Genomic DNA, 21,266 nt, shown 5'->3' on the forward strand with positions numbered 1-21,266 from the left:
CTTTAAATCACTTTTAAACGTAAAATGTAAACATCTTTTGATAAACGCAATTGCCAAAAGGCAGTTTATTTAAGGAATGGCAGTGGCTATGTAAATATATGACAATAAATTCGGCCTTCACTACGTGTGCGATAGTGAATGTGTACGATATTCTTGAACTACCCACGTACGTACGCATAATTAATTATGTGAACACAAGGAAGCAATATGAAGGAAATAACCTGCTTTGCAAAAGTTTATTAGAATGTACAGAGTAATACAGATGAGGATTAACCGATGACATCCATTCTGAAAGAAAACATATACCATGAAACAATTGCTTTTTCAGAGAATCAAATGTATCTCATGGTGTACGTTCTGTTCTAGATTAGAGCTGCTTCCATCAAATCAATTTTCAATTTAATTTACCTTATTCCATTTGTTATCTAAATATAACAGTTTTTGGTTGAAGAACATCTCACTGCCAAATTCTCCATAAACAGTCCGAATAATGTTATACAGAAAAGACAATTAATGGCACATTGGTGACAGTTCCGGTTAGGGATGATGGAAATTGTTTTTTTACACAATTAAAAAAAATGTGTTGTACATTTATTTTTAAAACAATTATATAAAAAAAACAATTTTATATATAATAATGATTTTGACCATCCCTTTTTGATGTTGCATACTATGAAAAGGTGTTATTGTGAGACATTTATGAGGTATCTATATACATGTACTGAATAAACACTGAAGGATTGTCAACTATAATATTAGTGTCTTAAACTATACCCTTACTGTGTGTTGTCTTTTGTCAGAGCTTATTAGTTATTGGGATTTCCATTTAAATTACTTATGTTGAAGTCAAGACAATGTATATATTGATTGGTCTAACATCTAATCAGGAAATGCTAGCAGAGAATTATTTGTGTGAGATGTGTTGAAACTTTGATTTTCCTGTCAATAACATTGAATTAAAATTTCATATGAATTATAAAAACAAAAACATTGGTAATATATCTTTTTACTCTAGAGTTTCGAGTTTGTGGGTGAAAAAGCTTATTTTTGTAATCATTCTTGGAAGGGCAGTTTTCAAATAAAATAATTATATACATCTCTGATGAACATTTTAAATTTACATATAACATATGGTATTTCTTAGCAAATTGGGGGCATTCTAATTGTACTTTAATCATCATTGATATATTTTCGATGTAAGAATTGTTATAAGTATCACTCTCCAAAAGGTAAGCATGTGTTGTTTAAAAAAACATATGTATATTTCATTTGTATAGTTAAACAAAAAGCAATACAATGTCTAGCGTATCTGTATCGGACTTTTTCTTGAAACAGCATATACAAAACTTATTATTTATACTATATTATTTATCAAATGCCATTGGTGAGGGGCTTGAACCACTGAAACAGGTTCATTTTGTATTTTTTCAACTTGTTAATCTCATACGGCGCTCATGAAAAGGCTACTAGCATTCTCAGAATACAATAATTGAAAATGGTTAATCATTGTTTTAGATGTGTTGGTTATCACAAGAAGTATTAAAAAACAGATACAAGAGGTCATACTCATCCGGCTTTTCACAAATGAAATATCCGAACAGATGGCACGGGATGTCCTTCCAACGACCATTAGTTTTGATGGCGCCGCAATTCTCTTGGTCTGAACTGCTCGGTTCCCCATGATCCCAATTAGTATAGTACACGAGTGCCGTCTTCCTGTCTCCCATCCAACCCCAATTGTGTTCCTCCTCCATGTCTGAGAGAGCTGTCCAGTACCACTCATCTGTAAATGAGGGATATAAGGGAGTTAAAGGCCCATGATCCTTATGTTTTTATACTGTGTAAACTTTCGATCAACAATCCAACCCCAAGTCCCTTCCACTATATTTGCGATATCGCCACATCACCAATCCTCGCGGAATATTAGCGAGCTATTTTTCAAAACTATTTAAAACTGCATTGTCCTATGAACTTCAGTTTTATATACCATAAGTGTAGATTTTCCCGTTGCATTCTTCCGCTATGACTAAAAGGGCTGTCACGTACTAATCCTCTGAAAACCGGGCGGTTTATTAAGATAAATGCTTCGGATAGACACTAAACGTGTCCAAAAAATACACTGTCCCATTCCCCTTTATTTGTATTATTTGTATGGCAAACGGGTGCAAAACTCCATGTCTCTCATTCAAACCAAATGCATTCATCCTCCATGTCTGCGTGAACTGTCATGTACTATGATGATGAAAAGGCGGCATATAAGGGATCTATTTATGCTCCAAAGAGAAACGGGCTGTGTTTCAATTATTACATTATCCCATATTATTCCCTATTTTTAAAGTGTATTTCCAAAGACGTAGATAGGCTGTTTCCATCCAACTTTCGTTCTCTAGGGCTGAGAGGGTTATCCAATAAAAGTTGTATGAACATCATACAATATTAGTGTCCCTTTTCAAGCATATTGGACAACTAATTTGGTATTAGATTAAATGTAAAATGAAATAAGTAGTCAAGGCTAGCTCAGTTATTAATGAACATGTTGGGGTTACATGCTCTAAATGAACATTGAAATAGTTTCAAACCGGCATTGGTGAAGAAATAAACTATCAACATTTACTATGTTTTAACTGTCCGGATGGAAATATTCGTCCCGAGGACGGTGGCTAGTGAGTGCTAAACTATTATCTGTGATTCATTATCGTCTCATAAGGTAGAAATACCGTGTTTGCTGTACATTTCTTTAAAATTAAACTCTGTATCTCTTATAAGTACCATTGTTTTCGACACTTATTCATCCTTTTATTTATATACAAAATTGTATTAATTGTGGTAAATTTTATTTGGGAGTAAGAGGGCAGATAAGAATCTTCATTAAACAGCAGAATGTCTTAATTAAATTTGGTATTTCAACTTCTGTATTGGTCATATATACCAACTGATTCATGGCAAGATATAGGATATTAATATCCCTTGCACGTATGGGTTTGCCATACCCGGCTTAGAATAAAGTTAATTTCTCTGAAACCCATTTTTCACTCAAAATTAAATGATGAAAAGATAAAAGACATGAATGAACACCCCTACAAGTTTCAATAGATAAAATGTAATAAGGACAATTTCAGTAACATTTATCCACAGTTTTCTTTTTGACGGCATGGAAAGCATATTGCTATGAAATGATGATGGGAGAACACAAACGATCGATATACAGGACATCATATTAATGTTACAAAAATAAAACTGAAAAATAAGAACAGAACAATACAAGAAATAAACAATCTCATTATAGCTTTTAAAATGGGATAGAACTCTTATTGAAAAATCAGCGCGGTTAAACAAGTTTGAAATTCCTCACCCTTCTCAAGGAGTACAATGTCAAACATGTTTGTATTAGTGTTATACATACGGTTGAGAGACTGTATTTGGTTCTGCAGGAAGTCATTTTCCTGCTGTGATTCTATCACCACCAACGAGCCCTGCAGTGCCTGACACACTAGCTGAAAGACATAAAGAACTTGTTTCAAATGCATATCAATTTGATAATTTAAGTTGTCAGTGTGGTCGGGATGTTCATTGTTGGTAACGTAAGGTTTGAATTGTCGTCTGGAAACTGGATTGTTCTGTGTCCCCCCACACTCGTTTGAAGTATTTGTTAGCAATGGCAAACGGGTTTCCTATCACTTTGATTATTATTTTGTCAATGTGTCCGTGATGTTGATAGTTGGCGAAGTTAGGTTTAAATTGTCCTCTGAATATTGATCATTATTATTACATACACCCCCCCCCCATTCGTTCACAGTATTTATAAGCAGTGGCAACCCGGTTTCCGTACAAATGTGTAATTTGACCTCAGCATCACCCAATCGAAGCACACTATCGAGATTGTCACCATCATCCTGACACTTTGTTTAAACCACTTCAAATACGTTAAACTGTACTTAAGCTACGAACGTTTTTTTTTGTCAAGTACATTTTTACTAGATCCGGGTGGTTTCTGGCTACAGGTCTTGTTCACATTTCGGATGGATTTCTTTCCACATCTGACCCTTTGAAACGTAAAAGGGTACCTTTTACATTTGTTCATATAAAAGACGGGACGAGCAAGGCGAGACGACGACCAGATTTATAACAATGCAGTAAATATAGTCGTTGTTGTTTTTATTGATACGAATGTTTAAATTAAAATCTGTATAACGGTATAAAATATACCCCTCAAACTGAAATACTTACACTGCAATTGAAACAACACATAACTAAACATACATACCTTGGCGTCTATCCAGTTCTCTGTATCATGACTAAAATGGTAACAAGTGTGGCCATTTTTTACCCATCCACCCCGGCAATCACAATCTGTAAAATGATAACGCCAAGAAGCAATACAACTGGAGCCATATTCATAAACGCATGTGATTTTCATATTATCACAATTTTTACATTCAAAATTTGAAAGATGAGCCCAGAATTCAATCAAAGATTTATCGATGAGCCTACAGGCACTCAACGAGAAACACAACGTTTTATCTCAAGCCTTGTTTCCATATTAACCTAATATAACATAGTGTAATAAGGCAATATCACTCCGCATATTTGTAAAGATCTTAATTGGAAATCAAGCAATGCATGTGTTTATTTCTCAACTTGTTTTGAGCTTTAAGATTAAATTGAATAAAGTAGCTCAAACCCATTTACACCAGAAGAGAAATACGTGGTAATTCCCCTTGATTTCATGAAAAAAGTCCGACAACCATTTCACAGTATTCAGAGAGCAATTTAGCGAGATTGTCTCGCCTTTAGATAGACAGATATAACTATCGTTTATGTTCACTTAGTTAAAGAAATATGATTCCGTCGGGAGGGAACCCTATTAAGAAAAAAATACTTATTCCATTTTCAGGCTTTTTCGAAGAGTTACTTTCAGAAATGAATCCTTACTGCACATACACTGCACTTTCATTATGGGACTATGTTGGGAAAAAGTGTAAAAAATAAAAGAAATGCCCGCTTTGTTGTCGTTTCCCTAGTACGCATGGAACCATTTTAGCAAGCGCGCGTGACGTATGTTCTTACCATTGATAGTGTTAATGTTGTGATTCTTACTGGATACCTCTCAGTAATCGTTAATCAGCTAAACGGAACTAATAAGCTTAGTTATTATTATTTCTCCCACCTCAGATAAGTAGATCCAATAATTTAACCATGCTAGAAATTCTTATCTTGCCCACGGGCGAAGATAAAATGCCCGTATGGAATTCCTTTTTAATGGTCGCCACTTTGTAAAACTTTTACCATAGCCGCTCGTGTAAGATAGGTTCATCCCGACCCACGCGCAGGATGTTTTGCGGAAACTCGGTTATTATTATAGCGCGGAAACGATTTTACTTTATCAGTTTTGGGTATTCGGCCTAACAACAGTGCATGTGAAACAAGTAGGCTTTTATCAAAATGAATTTGACACTGGTCATCATTAAATTGACAATTTAATACAACTCGGGTTTTGTACATGATTTTTGTTTTTGGGACCGGCTATTGTGCACGACTCCACGACTTATTTCGGTCTCGATGCAGCGTCAGTATATTTTATATGACAATAGAAGGAATAATGTTCGGGCCCAAGCATCGACCTCTAGGGACCGCCGGTTGTCGAACCACCGCCTGTTCGAACGACAGCAGTTTTACTGTATGTTGATGAAATAAGTATCTTGTCAAGGGCTCGCTTACTAGGAAATTCATGAACATAGTACTAGTATATGGTGTCTCATGATATATCCTATATAGACAAACACATGACACCGATATAGCGTTATTAATACATGGTGGGGTAACTGCCTTGGAACCGTCGGTGAAAAACGCGAACAGTTGCCGATAAATATCTCTTAATAGTGCATATCATGGCGTGAAACTAGATCTTAAATGAGTGGTTCATCCTGTACAGTGCCTATCTGTGTTTTGTTACGTCTATGCAGGTTCATAATTAGAACATGCTGAGTAACAAAAAAACCAACGTTGTTCACAAAAAACAACAACAAATTAACAGTTATTTAGAAACATTGACAACTACAGGGACAAGCCAAGACACAGACCCTGTAAAGAGGCACAATATCAAGGCCAACACGCATTAAGCGAGTGACACATAATGTCCTTAAAAGAAATGCCGATTTCAAATGCATCACAATATAGGTATAGATAATCTGTGTATTAAAAAATACGTTGTATACACAAAATATCGCTCTTCAAAATCGTTATAATTTACGTATACAGTGTGTGTATATATACCACGTGATAAATGACGTCATACATGCTGCGCCGGAAGGCAGCAGTTTGCTTAAAATAAAGACTTAAACAAAGATAACTTTTCTTTTACTACGCTATTTTAAATAAAACAAAGGACAGTCTATGCTGCTTAAAAACCCACGCCTTCGTTTTATTACTAGAGTTTTATAAGGTGATTAGTTTCATCAAACCCTTCGACAAACCTGTTTCCAAAATAATGTTTTTGACAGACGGCTGTATTGTGAAAAGGTGTGTCGAAGAATTTTAAGAAATTACACTCTCAATCAAACTCTGGTAAAAGACCGAAGGTGGGGCTCCGTAAACGGCGTACAATGCGCTATGTTTCATTTAAAATGAAGAAGAAATCGTGAAGTTATCTTTGTTTAAAATCTACAATCGAAGCAAAATGCTTTTAGGACGCAATTTGTCACGTGGTATACACACACTGGTATAGAAAAGTAGTGTACTCAAAATATACGCTGTATACTCACAATATCCCTCCAAAAGAGACAAACACAACAGTAATATAAATCCGGTTTTCATTGTCTCATTTCTTATTCAATTTTAATCAACCTTAGGCCATACTAACTTATAAAGAATAATAAACTCTATGTTAAGCGTTAACTGGGTGATAGGCTTGGTGACTTCGAGCCCGAAAGAAACAACAGCCTTTACCGGGCAATGTGTTATATAATATTTTCCAAAAAAATGAAAACTAGAGATTAGGTCATATAGAAATTGAAATAAAAGTTGTTTTATTATCTTTGAGCATGACCCTAACGCTAAACAAACAATTAGTTTGGTATGGCCTCACCCGTGTCTTATCTCCATATTGGAATGGCATGATTGCATGTGTATGTTAGAGTGAACAATATTAACTGAACATTTACTTGGTTCAAAATCTAAATCAGGAGACTTTTTGATTTGTTTCGGCATATCATTAAATTAATTACTATATCTATAATATATGATATAGCTTAGAGTAAAACTAGAGAAAAGACAATTAGTTAATATATAAGGAGAACTACTACTTTTGGAGCGTGTGTATCCAACTCGTTATTCTCTGTACGTTAAGAGGATGTGTTTTTAGGGTCCCCGCAATAAATATTGGGTGTTTAAAGCTCCAAACTAAAATAGTTCAATTTTCGTTTTTCATTTAGTTTCGAGTTCATTCGTTTGCAAAGGTAAACGCATACATCATTTGCATCAATTGTTATAGTATTACAGTTTTGAATACATTTTGTTAACAAAGGAGATTCTGTTTATATTGAGGTAAAATAACAACAAACCGGAAATGACTACATGCGTTTGTCTTCGTTTTTTTTTTAAACACATGTCAGTGAATCAAAGCTTGGTTATGCTATATCAGACCTTTGGTTAAAGATTTTAAAACTGAATGGTTTGCTATTTCAAAATTTGCTGAACATGCTGGATCTACTAGATCTACTCGTGTTTGTTTTCTTTTCATTTCACCGAATAGTTTGTCTTCCCATGCCGTATCGGATCACTTGATCGGATACATAATCAGTGTGACGTTAAACCAAATTAATTTTTCTTACAAGAAAAGTAACATTTTTACATTGTTCTTTAGTGTTTAGTTCACATGTGAAACTTTCTTCTTACATATGTTAAGGGTCGATAAACACTAAAATTCAGTATTATTCGGGGTCGGTAACCTTTCAGTGCCAACCCAGGGGTTTCTAAAACTACCAAAGTGTATGTTATGTTACCACACTTCCATTCAAATAGTAGAACTGATAAATTTAAAACCGTTTCCAGCTATAATATAGGGAAAATCATGGATTTTCATTGGATGCATTTTCAGCCAATGAAATTGCTAATTGGCAATCATTATGTACTAGGCTTAATCATCAACTATTTTAATTTTAGCGGGTGTTTCAAGGTCCCGGCGTCAGATTTTGCGTTGACAGTGTGTCTGCCAATATTTCGAATGATTTGAATCGCTACGCTTATCATTCCGCCCATTCTTAATCATTGAGATATTACTTCAGGTCATGTAACTGACAACGTATACAATCTCATTCGATTATACATTGTCAATGTTCCAATAAAATGTCAGTTTATGTTACCTAACTATAACATAGAGCAAATTTAAAAATATTATTATTGTAGTAGTAGTAGCAGTAGTAGCAGTAGTAGTGGTAGTAGTGGTAGTAGTAGTAGTAGTAGTAGTGGTAGTAGTAGTGGTAGTAGTAGTAGTAGTAGTAGTGGAAGTAGTATTGGTAGTAGTAGTAGTAGTAGTAGTAGTAGTAGTAGTAGTATTAGTAGTAGCAGTAGTGGTAGTAGTGGTAGTAGTAGTAGTAGTAGTAGTAGTAGCAGTAGTAGCAGTAGTAGTGGTAGTAGTAGTAGTAGTAGTAGTAGTAGTAGTAGTGGTAGTAGTAGTAGTAGTAGTAGTAGTAGTAGTAGTAGTAGTAGTAGTAGTAGTAGTAGTAGTAGTAGTAGTAGTAGTAGTAGTAGTAGTAGTAGTAGTGGTAGAAGTAGTAGTAGTAGTAGCAGTGGTAGTAGTAGTAGTAGTAGTAGTAGTAGTAGTAGTAGTAGTAGTAGTAGTAGTAGTAGTAGTAGTAGTAGTAGTGGTAGTAGTAGTAGTAGTAGTAGTAGTAGTAGTAGTAGTAGTAGTAGTAGTAGTAGTAGTAGTAGTAGTAGTAGTAGTAGTAGTAGTAGTAGTAGTAGTAGTAGTAGTAGTAGTAGTAGTAGTACAGCAGCAGTAGCAGCAGCTGTAGTTGTAATCATTGTTTTATTTTAGGTTTATTTATTCTTCTTTTATGCGTTTCTATGAAATATTGAGTTTATCAGTGAAATAACAAAATTGAAAATATCAATTATCATTGCTGACTAAAATACCAACTTTAATCACTACTTTTTAAATTCATTGTACTTACTTCCCCTTGTTCAAAACTAACTTTTTGAACCAGAAGTTAAATTGAAATACAAAAGGTATTTAAACTTATGAAACCTTTTGTATTTCAATTTACAATAATAATATATATATGGAAATTAATAACTAACCGTTCAATAGAAAACTGGTAAACCTGTTTTTCAAACGTTTTCATGAACTTTGAAGCGGAATATTCAAACGATTGCTTTCATACAAAACAAATTACAGACGAAAACAAACATGCCTGAATACGATGTTGTATCATCGATCATATCTTTTTGAACTGTTTGTCGTTCTTATACGTAAAACGAACCTCCCGGAAACTGAACACAACAATTAACAGGTTAACTGATGTTTTTACCCCACCCACGCCCCAAATTTGTCAACAACTTACGGTGTTCTTCTTATACTTGGAAAACAACAGGTCTTCAAGCGGACCAGACTGAACTCTGACAGTGAAGGATGACTTTTCAAATACCCATGTATCATGAAACGAACTTTAAAACTATGAAACATGTTTTAATCCAGTGATTATCTGCAATTATTTTGCTAAAACGTTCGACCTTTCAAATTTTTATTTCATAAATGGCGGCATAGTAATTCGGATGAATTCATGCCCTGTTAAATTTGAAATCGCTTTCGTTAATTAACTGTTATTATTTGGAGCATACATGCATACATAAAAGTTCATTAAATATTTGCACAAAAAAGACTTATAAATTCTAAACAATAAAAAGAAAATATCGAGCTTTATGTCCAACTACCGGAAAAAAATGACAGCTACGTCATCAGCTATAAATTTGCGTGAGGGGCGACCCATGGGTAGCGGTGTAGAAAACACCCTTTTTTAAAAGGGGGTATTGAATGAAATAAATTAAAACTCTGATAAAACTCCAAAAATAACCACAAACGAAACAGCAAATTTGTTTTCTATGACACTCGTGGAATAAAATACCATCTTACACTGAAATCAACAAAGATCCTCTATATTTTATTTTCACAGTCTTATTATCAGATTTATCTAACGACAAAATTTGTGAAAAATGTGATTCTCTTGTTTACCACGATTTAGAAGAATGTGATCCTATTTTTCCAAGACCTGTGAAGAATATGATCTGGGAATAATAAGGTCCTACAAACCTTCACATTCAGTAGCGATACTTATGTTTTATAAAACCACTTAAGTGAAAAACTGGTTCGTTACTTGTTGTTTTTATATTTTAATATATAATGTCTATCTCTGTTCACATGTATAATGTGTTGAGCGTAATAAAAAAAGAAAAGTGACTATCCTGTATTTCTTATGAAGCAGTTGCGTACTCTGGTGTAACTTTTAGCTAGATATCATGTATAAGTAACGGGGTTAGTAGGTGATCCGATATGGGATATACGGGGCAAAGGAAACCATATCGGGTGAGTGCGAAGCGCCTGCACTCCGTATATCCCATATCGGGTCACCTACTAACCCCGTAACGTATATATCACGTCGACAACCTGTCAAAATGTTTAAAAGTTTCATTTATTCATCGGAATCGGAAACTAGACGCCATTTTGGTACGATATAAATTTGGTGACCCAATATGGGAAAATATGGGGTCAACGCGTGACCAGTTCTGGACCAATGGCGTTGCGTCATTTATCTTGGAGGCGTGATATATTGAAATATGTTGTTTTTTTGTTTAATTAAATACGCGTGTATATTGATATGCCAGCAATGTTCAAAATCCACGATCTATTCCTACGAATGGTATGCAAGCAACGGCCTTGAGTTCAGCTTAGGCTGACTACAGATGCTTGCTGCTAACGTTTGTGAGTTGGTTCCCCGCTTATGCACCAGTCAATTGTAACCACGGCACCCCCAGGTCCGGGGGTATACCGGGGATAGCCGAAGAAATTGGCCGTGTTTTTAACTTTCAGGTGGCCCCGCAGTGCCGGTTGAATGCGGTGGTTTTATCTTCGCTTTAAATATAGCGGGGAATGGGCCTTACCTAGGGTCCCTTGGAGGCGGGGGAGGGGGTTGGCGGGGATTCTACCACCTGTTCGTCCCCGCAGGGCGGGGATTTTAGCCGGGTTTGGCTGGATCGCAAGTCAAAGTCCCCGCTATTCCCCGGACCTGGGGGACCGTGGTTACAATTGACTGGTGCATTACACACTATGCGCTGCGATACAACAGGGATACAAAAGAAAACAATTAGCTAATGTGAGCGAATATAAGCTTCAACAGAAGTTCATCTTAATGCAAACGACCGGGTTTTGACCTATCAATGCGTACGGGATTAAAGGTTATGGCTTAAACAACTGTCTAGTCGATCGTATGGTATGGAAATAAAAAAAAAATATAAATAATAATTGAACAGAACAATCCACGTATCGTAAAGATATTTATAACATAGAAAAAAACGCATGCCATTTAATCCACAATTAGCTTGAAAGATCTACGACAAGGCCGAAATGTGCACTAAAATAGACCTTATCTGAAAACAATGATTGTTTCAATCAGTGTGTTGATTTTAAATCTGTTATCGAACACATAAACCACTTCACAGTATATTCAAGACCAAAATATCGGTTAACAGAAAAATTAATACGTTTAAACATACATTGGACCTTTTGTTAATACTCAAAGGCTGAACTATTGATTGCAGATTTATAAATCCTTTAATGCTTGTTGAAAACACTTTCAAACAATACAATAGCATTTAAAGTTCTTTAGCGATAACCTTTTAATTTAGCTGACTTCTGTTACGTATAGTGAATAGAATCGTTATTGAATGGTTAAATAAACGAACATTTGTACATGGACATACATATAATATATTATCTAAAGTGAAGTCAAAAAGACGAAGAAACATTCATAAATAATAAATAAGTACAATTAAAATGTCAACAAGACAAATAAGAAATAAGACATATATAATCTAAGCGTAAAACAATGTGAGTGTTTTGTGAAATACCGTTTTTCTTAAAGTGCGGATACGCTATAATTAACAGAAAACGTACACACAAGTTAGCAATCGCTTCTTTAAGTTGGATACTTTTATTGATTCTGTATCTTCAACTAGAGGATTCCCCGTCGACAATACAGATTACACTGTATAATCCACCATCATTTATCAAGGTACTGTATTCGTTACTTCAATGTTTAAGTAACTCTTGATATATTACTAATGCTAATTTTGAAAGTGGTATACATACTTTTTTTAAGTTTGAGAATAATTAGGATCTTATGAATATTATTAGTGATGTAGTTTATATAATTAAGATCAGGAGTCGTAAAACAACTAAGTATTTTTTATTATTTCAATGATGGTGAGACAAAAGCAAATATAGTGTATGGTTTTAAAGGTAAATTAAATGACGATACAGGTGTTTAATTATAGTACTAATTGTAAACTACTCTTTAGTTGCGCTTATATTGAGCCAAACGGGATGCACTATAATATTATAACGAACTACAAGGTGATTATTTTGTTATTGGAATTATGTTCGTATCGATTTATCATCACCCCAGACCCAGCCCCGAGAGACCAGTCGTATCGATTTAACACCACCCCGGACCCCGCCCCGAGAGAAGTATCACAATGGGAGAGTTTAAGACGTCGTTCAACTCAATACTGAGGCGTGACCTGAAGCACATATACAGTGGGTTCCCCCAGCCCCTCTCCTACAGGCACTCCAACCCTTACCCCACCCAGGAGCAACTCAAAATGAAGGTATATTGGTATAGATGTTGCTGTTGTATGTTGTATAGTTTTGTTGCCGTGATAGATAACTATACCGGTGAGTACCCGGCAATCATTAACAGTCCCTGACTGTCTGTGTAGCTGATTAGTTCATTGTTCTATCTTTAAAAAAAAACGCTTTCACGACGTCTGCTGTCAATTTAGCTTAACCCAAAACTTGTTTTATTACTTATTCAGAATACAGGATATGCAACAACATAAACATAATAAATATATATATATATAGCATGTTAATCATTGGTAATCGGGTACAGCAATCTTGGACAGTATGCAGAGATCTTAAGTGCTAATACGTCAAATTATAACCATCTAATATACATGTACTCGTATAAGAGCCTCCGTCATTTTATGCTGTTACAAATACAGCAGTATCACTTGGCATCAACTGTGTTAAACGGTTCTAAACACCAGAGGTTGTCGTATTATGAAAATAGGTGGAAAATTGGATATTGATGTTGCACTAAAGATAGAAGAATTTGATCATGTTATGCAGGATCATTTCAGATAAATTCTTATTTGACAAATCGCATCGATTCTCAACATAAAATAGCAAGAAATATTGATATTTCTCTAAATTAAAAGATATCTCAGGATCGTTACGATTTTGACGATGATTTATTTAATCTAAATTGTTTTCATTACATTAAAATATCGTTTAATCTATATTTCAACAAATATTTCATGCCAATGTAGCGATATCTTAATTAGAAAATAACAAGGTCCATGGACTGCGTTTACAAAGAGCGAACGGCGTGTTTATCTATTGCCTTATCGTCAATTATTTGATCACAAGTTTTTTAATTTAAAAAAAAGTAAATGACGAATTGCTTAGGATATACCTATTGTGTCGTGTATTGAAGAGATTAAACCAAGCAAACGTTGTTGAAAAGTCTGTAAAATGATAGACAAATTAACAATAGTGTAATATTTCGAATGCGCGTGTTAAAAGTATGCATTTAACTTAAGTGATTAAAACATATTTAAGACACAATGTTTTAGGCGCATGTGATGGTCCACATTCCAGGGGAACATGAGTATGCATAGCAAACGTTAAGAACCAAGAAGGGTTGCTGTAATAACCATTTGATCGTTTTACGTTCCCGTGTTCTACATTCAAAATTGTTCTCATTCATCCCAGTGAATGTACATTTAACAACTAGGTTATTCTTCCCAACTGCCCTAAACTGTATTGATCCACTAATACATGCATATTAATCCTAGTGTTAAAAGTCCCTTGGTCCATTGAATATTACTCTTTGGAACACGTCTAAGCCTCTGAGAAAGATAACCTTATGGAGTCCACAGCGTTAACAACTATATATGTCAACTGAGTAACACTCAAAGACAACACGTCTATACCACTGATATACTAAACCTGACGGAGACCATAGTGTTAAAAATACATAAATCCATTGAGTAGCACACCTTAAAAACACGCCTTAACCACTGATAAACAGAGCCTTAAAGTGTCCACAGCGTTAACAATTGGTTATTTTTATTGAGTAGCACTCATTAACAACACGTCTAAACTACTTGTAAACTAAACGTTAAAGTGTCCACAGCGTTAACAATTGGTTATTTTTATTGAGTAGCACTCAATAACAACACGTCTAAACTACTTGTAAACTAAACGTTAAAGTGTCCACAGCGTTAACAATTGGTTATTTTTATTGAGTAGCACTCATTAACAACACGTCTAATCTACTTATAAACTAAACGTTAAAGTGTCCACAGCGTTAACAAATGTATCTAGATACATTCTTTGGGTAGAACTCATAAACAACACGTCTAAACTAAGCCTTAAAGTGTCCACAGCGTTAACAACGGTAAAGAAGCATTGATGAGTACTCTAATACAGGACGTCTAAACTACTTATAAACTAAACTTTAAAGGACGACGGCTTTAATAACTGTATAGATACATTGAGTAGTACTCTAATACGGGACGTCTAAACAACTTATAAACTAAAGTTTAAAGGACGACGGCTTTAATATTGAGTAGTACTATTATACAGGACATCTAAATTACTTATAAACTAAACCTTAAAGTTTCCACAGGAGGAGAACACGAAGCTGAAGGCGCACGTGCTCAAGTCCTCTGAGTTTGTGCCGGAGTACAGTTGCCTGATCCCGCGCGCGCCGGCGTTCCGTATCCTCTCGAGGCACGACGTGAACGGTCTCGTGCAGCGCCTGTCGACGCCCACTGTCGCCAGCCAGGGTAAGCACGTAGGGGGTACACTAACAAAAGTAGTTTCAAATAAACTTGGTCTGGACATATTTCAAGACATATTCCTTATAACCGAACTACGGTTTTATGCCTGTTTGTTTGTTTTCTATGATAAAGATATATCAGTATGTCACCATTAAATATAAAACATATACAGGAATGTCACCATTGGATGCAAAAATAAAAGTTAAGTCAGGCGAGACTTATTAACTCATCTTGCGAAAGTCACCATTTTTGCCAAACATCTTTTGGAAAGTACAAAATAGACAGATATTTAACTAGAATGGTAGACAAAAAGGAATCTTTAACTTAGCGTTGATAATTGAGTGAGAGGATAACGTGTATTTGACAAAGGTCGGCATCTTAAGTGATCTTTCGACTTATCGCAAGTTGTATGTAGTGAATTGTGCAACTTGGTGAATATTACTTAAGACTTCCAACTGGTCGTACCTGGTCTACGATATGACGACAACAGGCGTGGGATGTTCGTACCAGTTGTTTCGGGTGGTCTAACGTTGTCGTGGTCAATCATGAGACACGCCAATCGTTCAACTAGCGCAAGACAATCCACGTCATAAAAGGCGTCCGACGGTCGTTCAATTAAACTGACTTTTGATGACCTATTCTGTGAGGTATATCTAGCGGTTCGGTTATGAATTATTACCTATGCAGTATGCTTTAAACTAAATGGCAAAGTAAGAGTAGATAATAAATAGAAAATGAGTGGAAGAGGCTGCAACGGTGTATTGTACATAGTGTAATAAGATACATAAGACAATATAAAACAAACAAATATGCCTTTATAGAAAGCTGTATAGCCGCTCACACAGTCGCTCAACCGGTTACGACCACTCGCATGACCAGATGTGACTAGTCGCACGACTGGTTCATGTCAATCTTATGTGTTGGGCGATGGGACGACAAATTCCTCAATGTCTTGCGACCAATCTTGCTATAAGTATTATATATACAACACACAGACCAGTCGTCCGCCCAGTTAGCTCAATCGGTAGAGCGTTGGATTGTGAGTCGGACAACCCGGTTTCGATTCCCGGGCGGACCAGGTCTTTCTGTTGTGATTGGTTATGAAATCCTTTCTACGACCATTCGCACTGTACCACTGTCCCTGGCATGTACAGAAGTTGTCAGTTACTTGCAGAGGTGAAGGCACCTAATACTGGTTAACCGCCTGATAGTCTGCCCAGGATAGGTGTGCGGTGGTTGAACTGTCACTCTGGGACCCTTCAATGTGCTCAAGCCTGACCTGGAGTATAAACTTCTAACACCACCCACCACCCACAGACCAGTCGAAGACAGATCAATTTGTGACTGCTAGGCTAACATCGCTGAAATAAGACATGTCCGGGCTGGAATGCGACTAGGGTTTAATAATATTTTAGCACGGTATTTATCGACGGTAGCCGTCGTACATGCACAAAAAGCTGGCAGCTACGGAATTGGTTGTCAATACTCGGTTGTCTTAAGCTTTCTGAAATCAACTTTATACTGTCGCACAATGAGCTTACGAAAGTCTTTAACGATCGTGTTTACTTTTTAATCCATTTCGTCCTCGCGTTTTACGTAAGTAGTCATCAATTTTCACACCCAATCAATCGATTGTTTTAAAATGACCTCCGATTAGTCGAGCGATCGCTCAAGGGTCATGTCAGACTCTCGCTGATAACCTCCAACCGGTTTCACGATCATCAATGACTTGTTAAAGATTCATAAAGATGGGCTTGTCATGAATCACTGAAGACAATAGATATTAACCAACGAGTGTATAAGTTGCAGCCTATAACCTAGAATAAAAAAGAAATCATCCAAGTCGCAGACAGTCTACATACAACCGTATGCCTTCATTAAAAATGGTGCATCAGTGTGACTGCAATATGACTGCAACACACACGAAGTCCATTTCGACTCCAAGCGATCATAAAATCATCTCAGCCACAGGCAATTTTATTCAATCCGACGGAGGCTCAAGGCCAAATAAAAAAGCGTTTACAGACGGCATTACGCCTCTTGAACGCTAGCATACTGACATGAACGATCTTAACCTACAAACATTACATAAGGTCACGGTGGTACAGCGGTTAAGACTTCGTCTAGCAATCCAGAGGCTGCTGCAGATCCAAACTGTTTCGGTTCTGTTTTGTTCTTTATCTTTTGAATTAAACAATATATTTCACTGTGTATTTTCATGCATGCGGAAGACCGGTGGTGACATTTTATATTCAATATTTCATGGTTTCTGTTTATCAAATTCACGATTTCAACATCAATTTGAATTTGAATTTAAAAATATCACAACCGGTCTTTCGTACAAAATGTTTGAAAGTGTTTCACGTTTGATTACCTCACGACCGCAGCTTATGGGACTAAAAGATTAAGCGAGGGCAAAGAATATTCTGTGATAATGGGCGTTTAATTATTATAGAAAGACGATTACTGTTTACTATAAACCGATGATATATATTGTAAAATAATATATCTCAATGTGTGTAAGATAAGCCCTATTATTCGAATTATATTGTGACAGTAACACAGACAAACGTCGTGCGTCCATACATACGTCGTGGTAAACCGTGAAGGCAGCGTCCGCTGAGTAGTCGTAGTCTATATGTATCGTGTTTCGTCGAGACTAGTAGAGATCATAAGAAATTTCATTCGGAACTCCACGGCCATTTTTAATTGAAAACAACCTCGGATGTATCGTATTAATTATTATTAAAGTTCAAACATGTATTGTGTATGACTAAGTCGACAATGATTGAGAATGAATTATATAATTGCATAAATAATTATGATTCCCAAGATTGAAGTCATTAGGTTCAAGCGATCTACTTGCAGCGTAGTAAAATGTTAATATTTCTGACATTGTTAACCGTCCATATATATATCCGAGAATGTTTTCGATGGAAAATGGCCGATAAGTTCCGAATAAAGAAATGTACGCATGGAAAATTTATGTATTATTTATTTATAAATCTCCACCATTTTTACACCTTTTAAAAATCCAAATATTATTATTTTTTACGTTTCATCATTATAACACAACTGAAATATATAGGCAAAAACCGCAGCTCTATTAGACATGTACCATGTTGAATGTCATGTGTATTAAATGAAACATCTCCTTTTTGGTCTGAAATCAAAATATGCATGCCAATTAAGATTGGTATGGTTATTAATATTAAACTGCGGTTTAACGCCTGAAAGGGAGGCTATTATTGGTCGGACTATAATAGTTTAACACCTTTGGTTACTTTCCTCTTGTAAACTTCATGCACTCAGAAGTTGATCTGCGATTTTTGGCGTATATATTATACTTGTTTCTTTGTATTAGCTTATATTTGACGTGTTAAATGTAAGCGTTGTGGCCTCTGTTCCATCAAAAGAGGTCCTATTACTTCAGAATGCTTTGCCATAAATATGGGAGCATGACGAATTGCGTGAACTGTAAAGTACACGTATATTTTAGAAAAACCTCTTTTACTTTATAAAACTAAAACTGCCTGTTGATAAAATATTTATTTTTGTACCTGACAGGTATATCAAACACGAGCGACAAGTCGATGCTGCAGGAGAAGCAAAAGTCCAATGCCAAGTACCTGGGCCTCCGCAACATTGACTACAGGGAGCAGACGGCCATCACAGCCCGCCTCGCCCGACCGACACATTCCTCCCGGCAACGCGAGTTCCAGACGCGCAGTCACATGGTCACCTCAGTGGACTGCTAGCGCGTGGCTCCGTCGAGTTCTAGCGCGTGACTCTGTCGAGTGCTAGCGCGTGGTTCGGTCGAGTGCTAGCGCGTGCTCCATGGGGCGCAAGCTTAAGTGTTCCTTTTAAATGTCCTGTACAATTACTTAACTGGCTGCCGCTTCATTGTGATTTATTAGTTTTGCATGCTATCTTGATTTCGATTTAAATAGGAATAGATATCACTTGACCTTTTAAAATTGCTTAACATATACAGAGCATTAATATTGAATTAGTCTACATTTCAAGGACACAATTTCTTATTACACAATTTCGACTATTTGTCCTATTGGGCAATCACTTAAATGTTTGTAACGTTTGTGTTAACTGTTTACAAAATCGGTATTTTACTATTTGAACAGTATTATGTATTGTGTGTGTTCTTCTGGTCAACTTTAAATAAAAGAATAAAAAAATGGTTGTGTTCATTTGACTTCGTTTCTATTCGTCAAATCATTGCTTAGTGTTTTATAGTATATTTTGTCCAAGGGATAACAACATTGTTCAAAGTTGCCGTACAGTTATTTTGGGAGAGCAGCATTCGGTCATTTTTATTTTAGTCGGGTGAATCGGTAGATCATGCATTTACTAGTACGATTATGCGTCACATGAAACCTTGTATGTTTGAAAAAGCATACTCATAACCTTTTACATTTACTAAAAATGCAATTCCGTCGTACGTCATACCGCATATAATTCTTTGTAGAAATAAATACGAAACTGCGTATTCAGTAATAAATGTGTATGTGTATGTCAATGTAGCGGCTCGAGCGAATACGGATATATATCTAAGAAGTCAACATAATATGTTGTCCCATAAGAAGACATTAAATACAACTATTTTAGTAGTCATCCTTTATTGATTTCAATCAGGTGAAGATGCAGATATAAACGGTGGTTGGTCTAGTTAGTGGGTAGTTAACTCAATATAATGTAGACCACTAAAAGGTTGAAGATTGTTATGATGTATTTACACAAAATAAATGGTTATGCGACTGAGTAACAGATTACAACCGCCAAAATTCCATTTAGTCGTTAACTGTTTTTTCTCCCACCCTAGATAAGAAGATCCAAATATTTGGCCTTGCTTGAAATCCTTATCTTGCCCACGGGCAAATATAAAAGAAGTACCCGTACGGAACAACTTTCTTATTGCGATCACGTAATTACCTCCCTTGTTGAAGACCATCGTCTGTAGCACCATGGAAACCGTGTCTTGTGGCAATATTTAATATTCAGATAAATTATTTCTCCCACCTCAATTAAGTAGATCCAAAAATTGGACCATGCTAGAAATTCTTATCTTGCCCACGGGCAAAGATAAAACAACTACCCGTATGGAAATCCTACTTTATTGCCATCCCACAATTACCCCCCTTGTTGAAGACCGTCGTTTGAAGCATCATGGAAACCTTGTCTTGTGGCAATATTTAGATTCCTACTTAATTTTTTTTTCGCTTCAAATGGCACCATGATAATGTTTTCACGCTCCATTCAAGAAATAATGCTGCACTTTACTCAGAACGAGTTGACTATTTACATAATCTGAATTACTACGCGCATATCCATGACATACACGATTATCACAAATCTATACGCATTTGATTTTACTACGCACATAAGAGTTCCAACGAAAAAATACAATTTAACTTTATTTTGTTTAACTGAGGTTGGACAAAAAGCATCTACCATGACCGCTCGTGTAAGATTATATTAAGTATCTTCCATGGCCGAGAGTGTAAGATAGGTTCATTCCGACCCGAGCGGCTATGGTAGATGCTTTTTATCCCATCTCTGTTAAACAAAATTAAGTACAAATGTATTTTTTTTGCTGGAACTCTTTTGTGCTTAGTGAAAATAATTGAGTATGGATATGCGATAAGTCGTGGTTGTCATGGATATGCGCGCAGTGATTCAGATAATGTTAATAGTCAAATCGTCTTTAAATAGTTCTGAGGAAAGTGGAGCATTATTTCTTGAAAGGTGCGTGAAAACTGTTATATGGTGACATTTGAAGCGAAAAATAATTAATTAGCGTTCTAAATATTGCCACACGACAAGGTTTCTATGATGCTACAGACGACAGTCTTCAACAAGGGAGGTAATTAAAATGTGGTGAACATTAGAAGGAGTTCCATACGGGAATTTTATATTCGCCCTTGGGCAAGATAAGAGTTTCTAGCATGGTTAAATTATTGGATCTACTTATCTGAGGTGGGAGAAAGGGTCATCCCAACTCTCGCGTAGGTTTTTTGCGGAATCGAGGTTTACCGAGTTTTCTCAAAACAAGCTGAGCAAGGGTTGGGATGAACTTTACGAAAGATACTTATAATTAAGTATACTAAATAGGTCCAGTAGAAGCTCGCATG

At 36.0% G+C, this 21,266-nt stretch overlaps 2 protein-coding genes across 3 annotated transcripts; one reads left to right on the forward strand and one right to left on the reverse strand.

Annotated features, from left to right (window-relative positions):
* Positions 1-222: 222 nt before the first annotated feature.
* On the reverse strand, positions 223-6,813 carry LOC128223050 (perlucin-like protein). Its single transcript, XM_052932288.1, has 5 exons — positions 6,762-6,813; positions 4,265-4,350; positions 3,404-3,494; positions 1,567-1,783; positions 223-288 (listed from the first exon to the last, which is right to left on the reverse strand). Exons 1-5 carry the CDS (start codon positions 6,811-6,813, stop codon positions 270-272), a joined length of 465 nt encoding a protein of 154 aa, XP_052788248.1. The 3' UTR covers positions 223-269.
* A 4,910-nt stretch (positions 6,814-11,723) lies between these two features.
* LOC128224484 (uncharacterized) lies at positions 11,724-19,307 on the forward strand. 2 transcript variants are annotated; one of them, XM_052934327.1, is made up of 4 exons: positions 11,724-12,284; positions 12,678-12,879; positions 14,958-15,126; positions 18,688-19,307. In XM_052934327.1, exons 2-4 carry the CDS (start codon positions 12,748-12,750, stop codon positions 18,876-18,878), a joined length of 492 nt encoding a protein of 163 aa, XP_052790287.1. In that variant the 5' UTR covers positions 11,724-12,284; positions 12,678-12,747; the 3' UTR covers positions 18,879-19,307. The 2 variants fall into 2 exon arrangements, with proteins under 2 accessions (XP_052790287.1, XP_052790288.1); XM_052934328.1 differs by having other exon boundaries at positions 14,967-15,126.
* The last annotated feature ends 1,959 nt before the right edge of the window (positions 19,308-21,266 follow it).

Source organism: Mya arenaria, chromosome 17 (assembly GCF_026914265.1).
Source record: "Mya arenaria isolate MELC-2E11 chromosome 17, ASM2691426v1".
NCBI lineage: Eukaryota > Metazoa > Mollusca > Bivalvia > Myida > Myidae > Mya > Mya arenaria.

Bases quoted from the DNA above. Each gene is read 5' to 3' on its own strand.
- LOC128223050 (XM_052932288.1), bottom strand. From the start codon at position 6,813: ATGAAAACCGGATTTATATTACTGTTGTGTTTGTCTCTTTTGGAGGGA. The intron at 4,351-6,761 runs GTGAGTATACAG...ATCATTTTACAG, and splicing joins GTCTCTTTTGGAGGGATATT to ATTGTGATTGCCGGGGTGGA. The intron at 3,495-4,264 runs GTATGTATGTTT...TATGTCTTTCAG, and splicing joins AGAACTGGATAGACGCCAAG to CTAGTGTGTCAGGCACTGCA.
- LOC128224484 (XM_052934327.1), top strand. From the start codon at position 12,748: ATGGGAGAGTTTAAGACGTCGTTCAACTCAATACTGAGGCGTGACCTG. The intron at 12,880-14,957 runs GTATATTGGTAT...TAAACCTTAAAG, and splicing joins AGGAGCAACTCAAAATGAAG to TTTCCACAGGAGGAGAACAC. The intron at 15,127-18,687 runs GTAAGCACGTAG...TGTACCTGACAG, and splicing joins GCCCACTGTCGCCAGCCAGG to GTATATCAAACACGAGCGAC.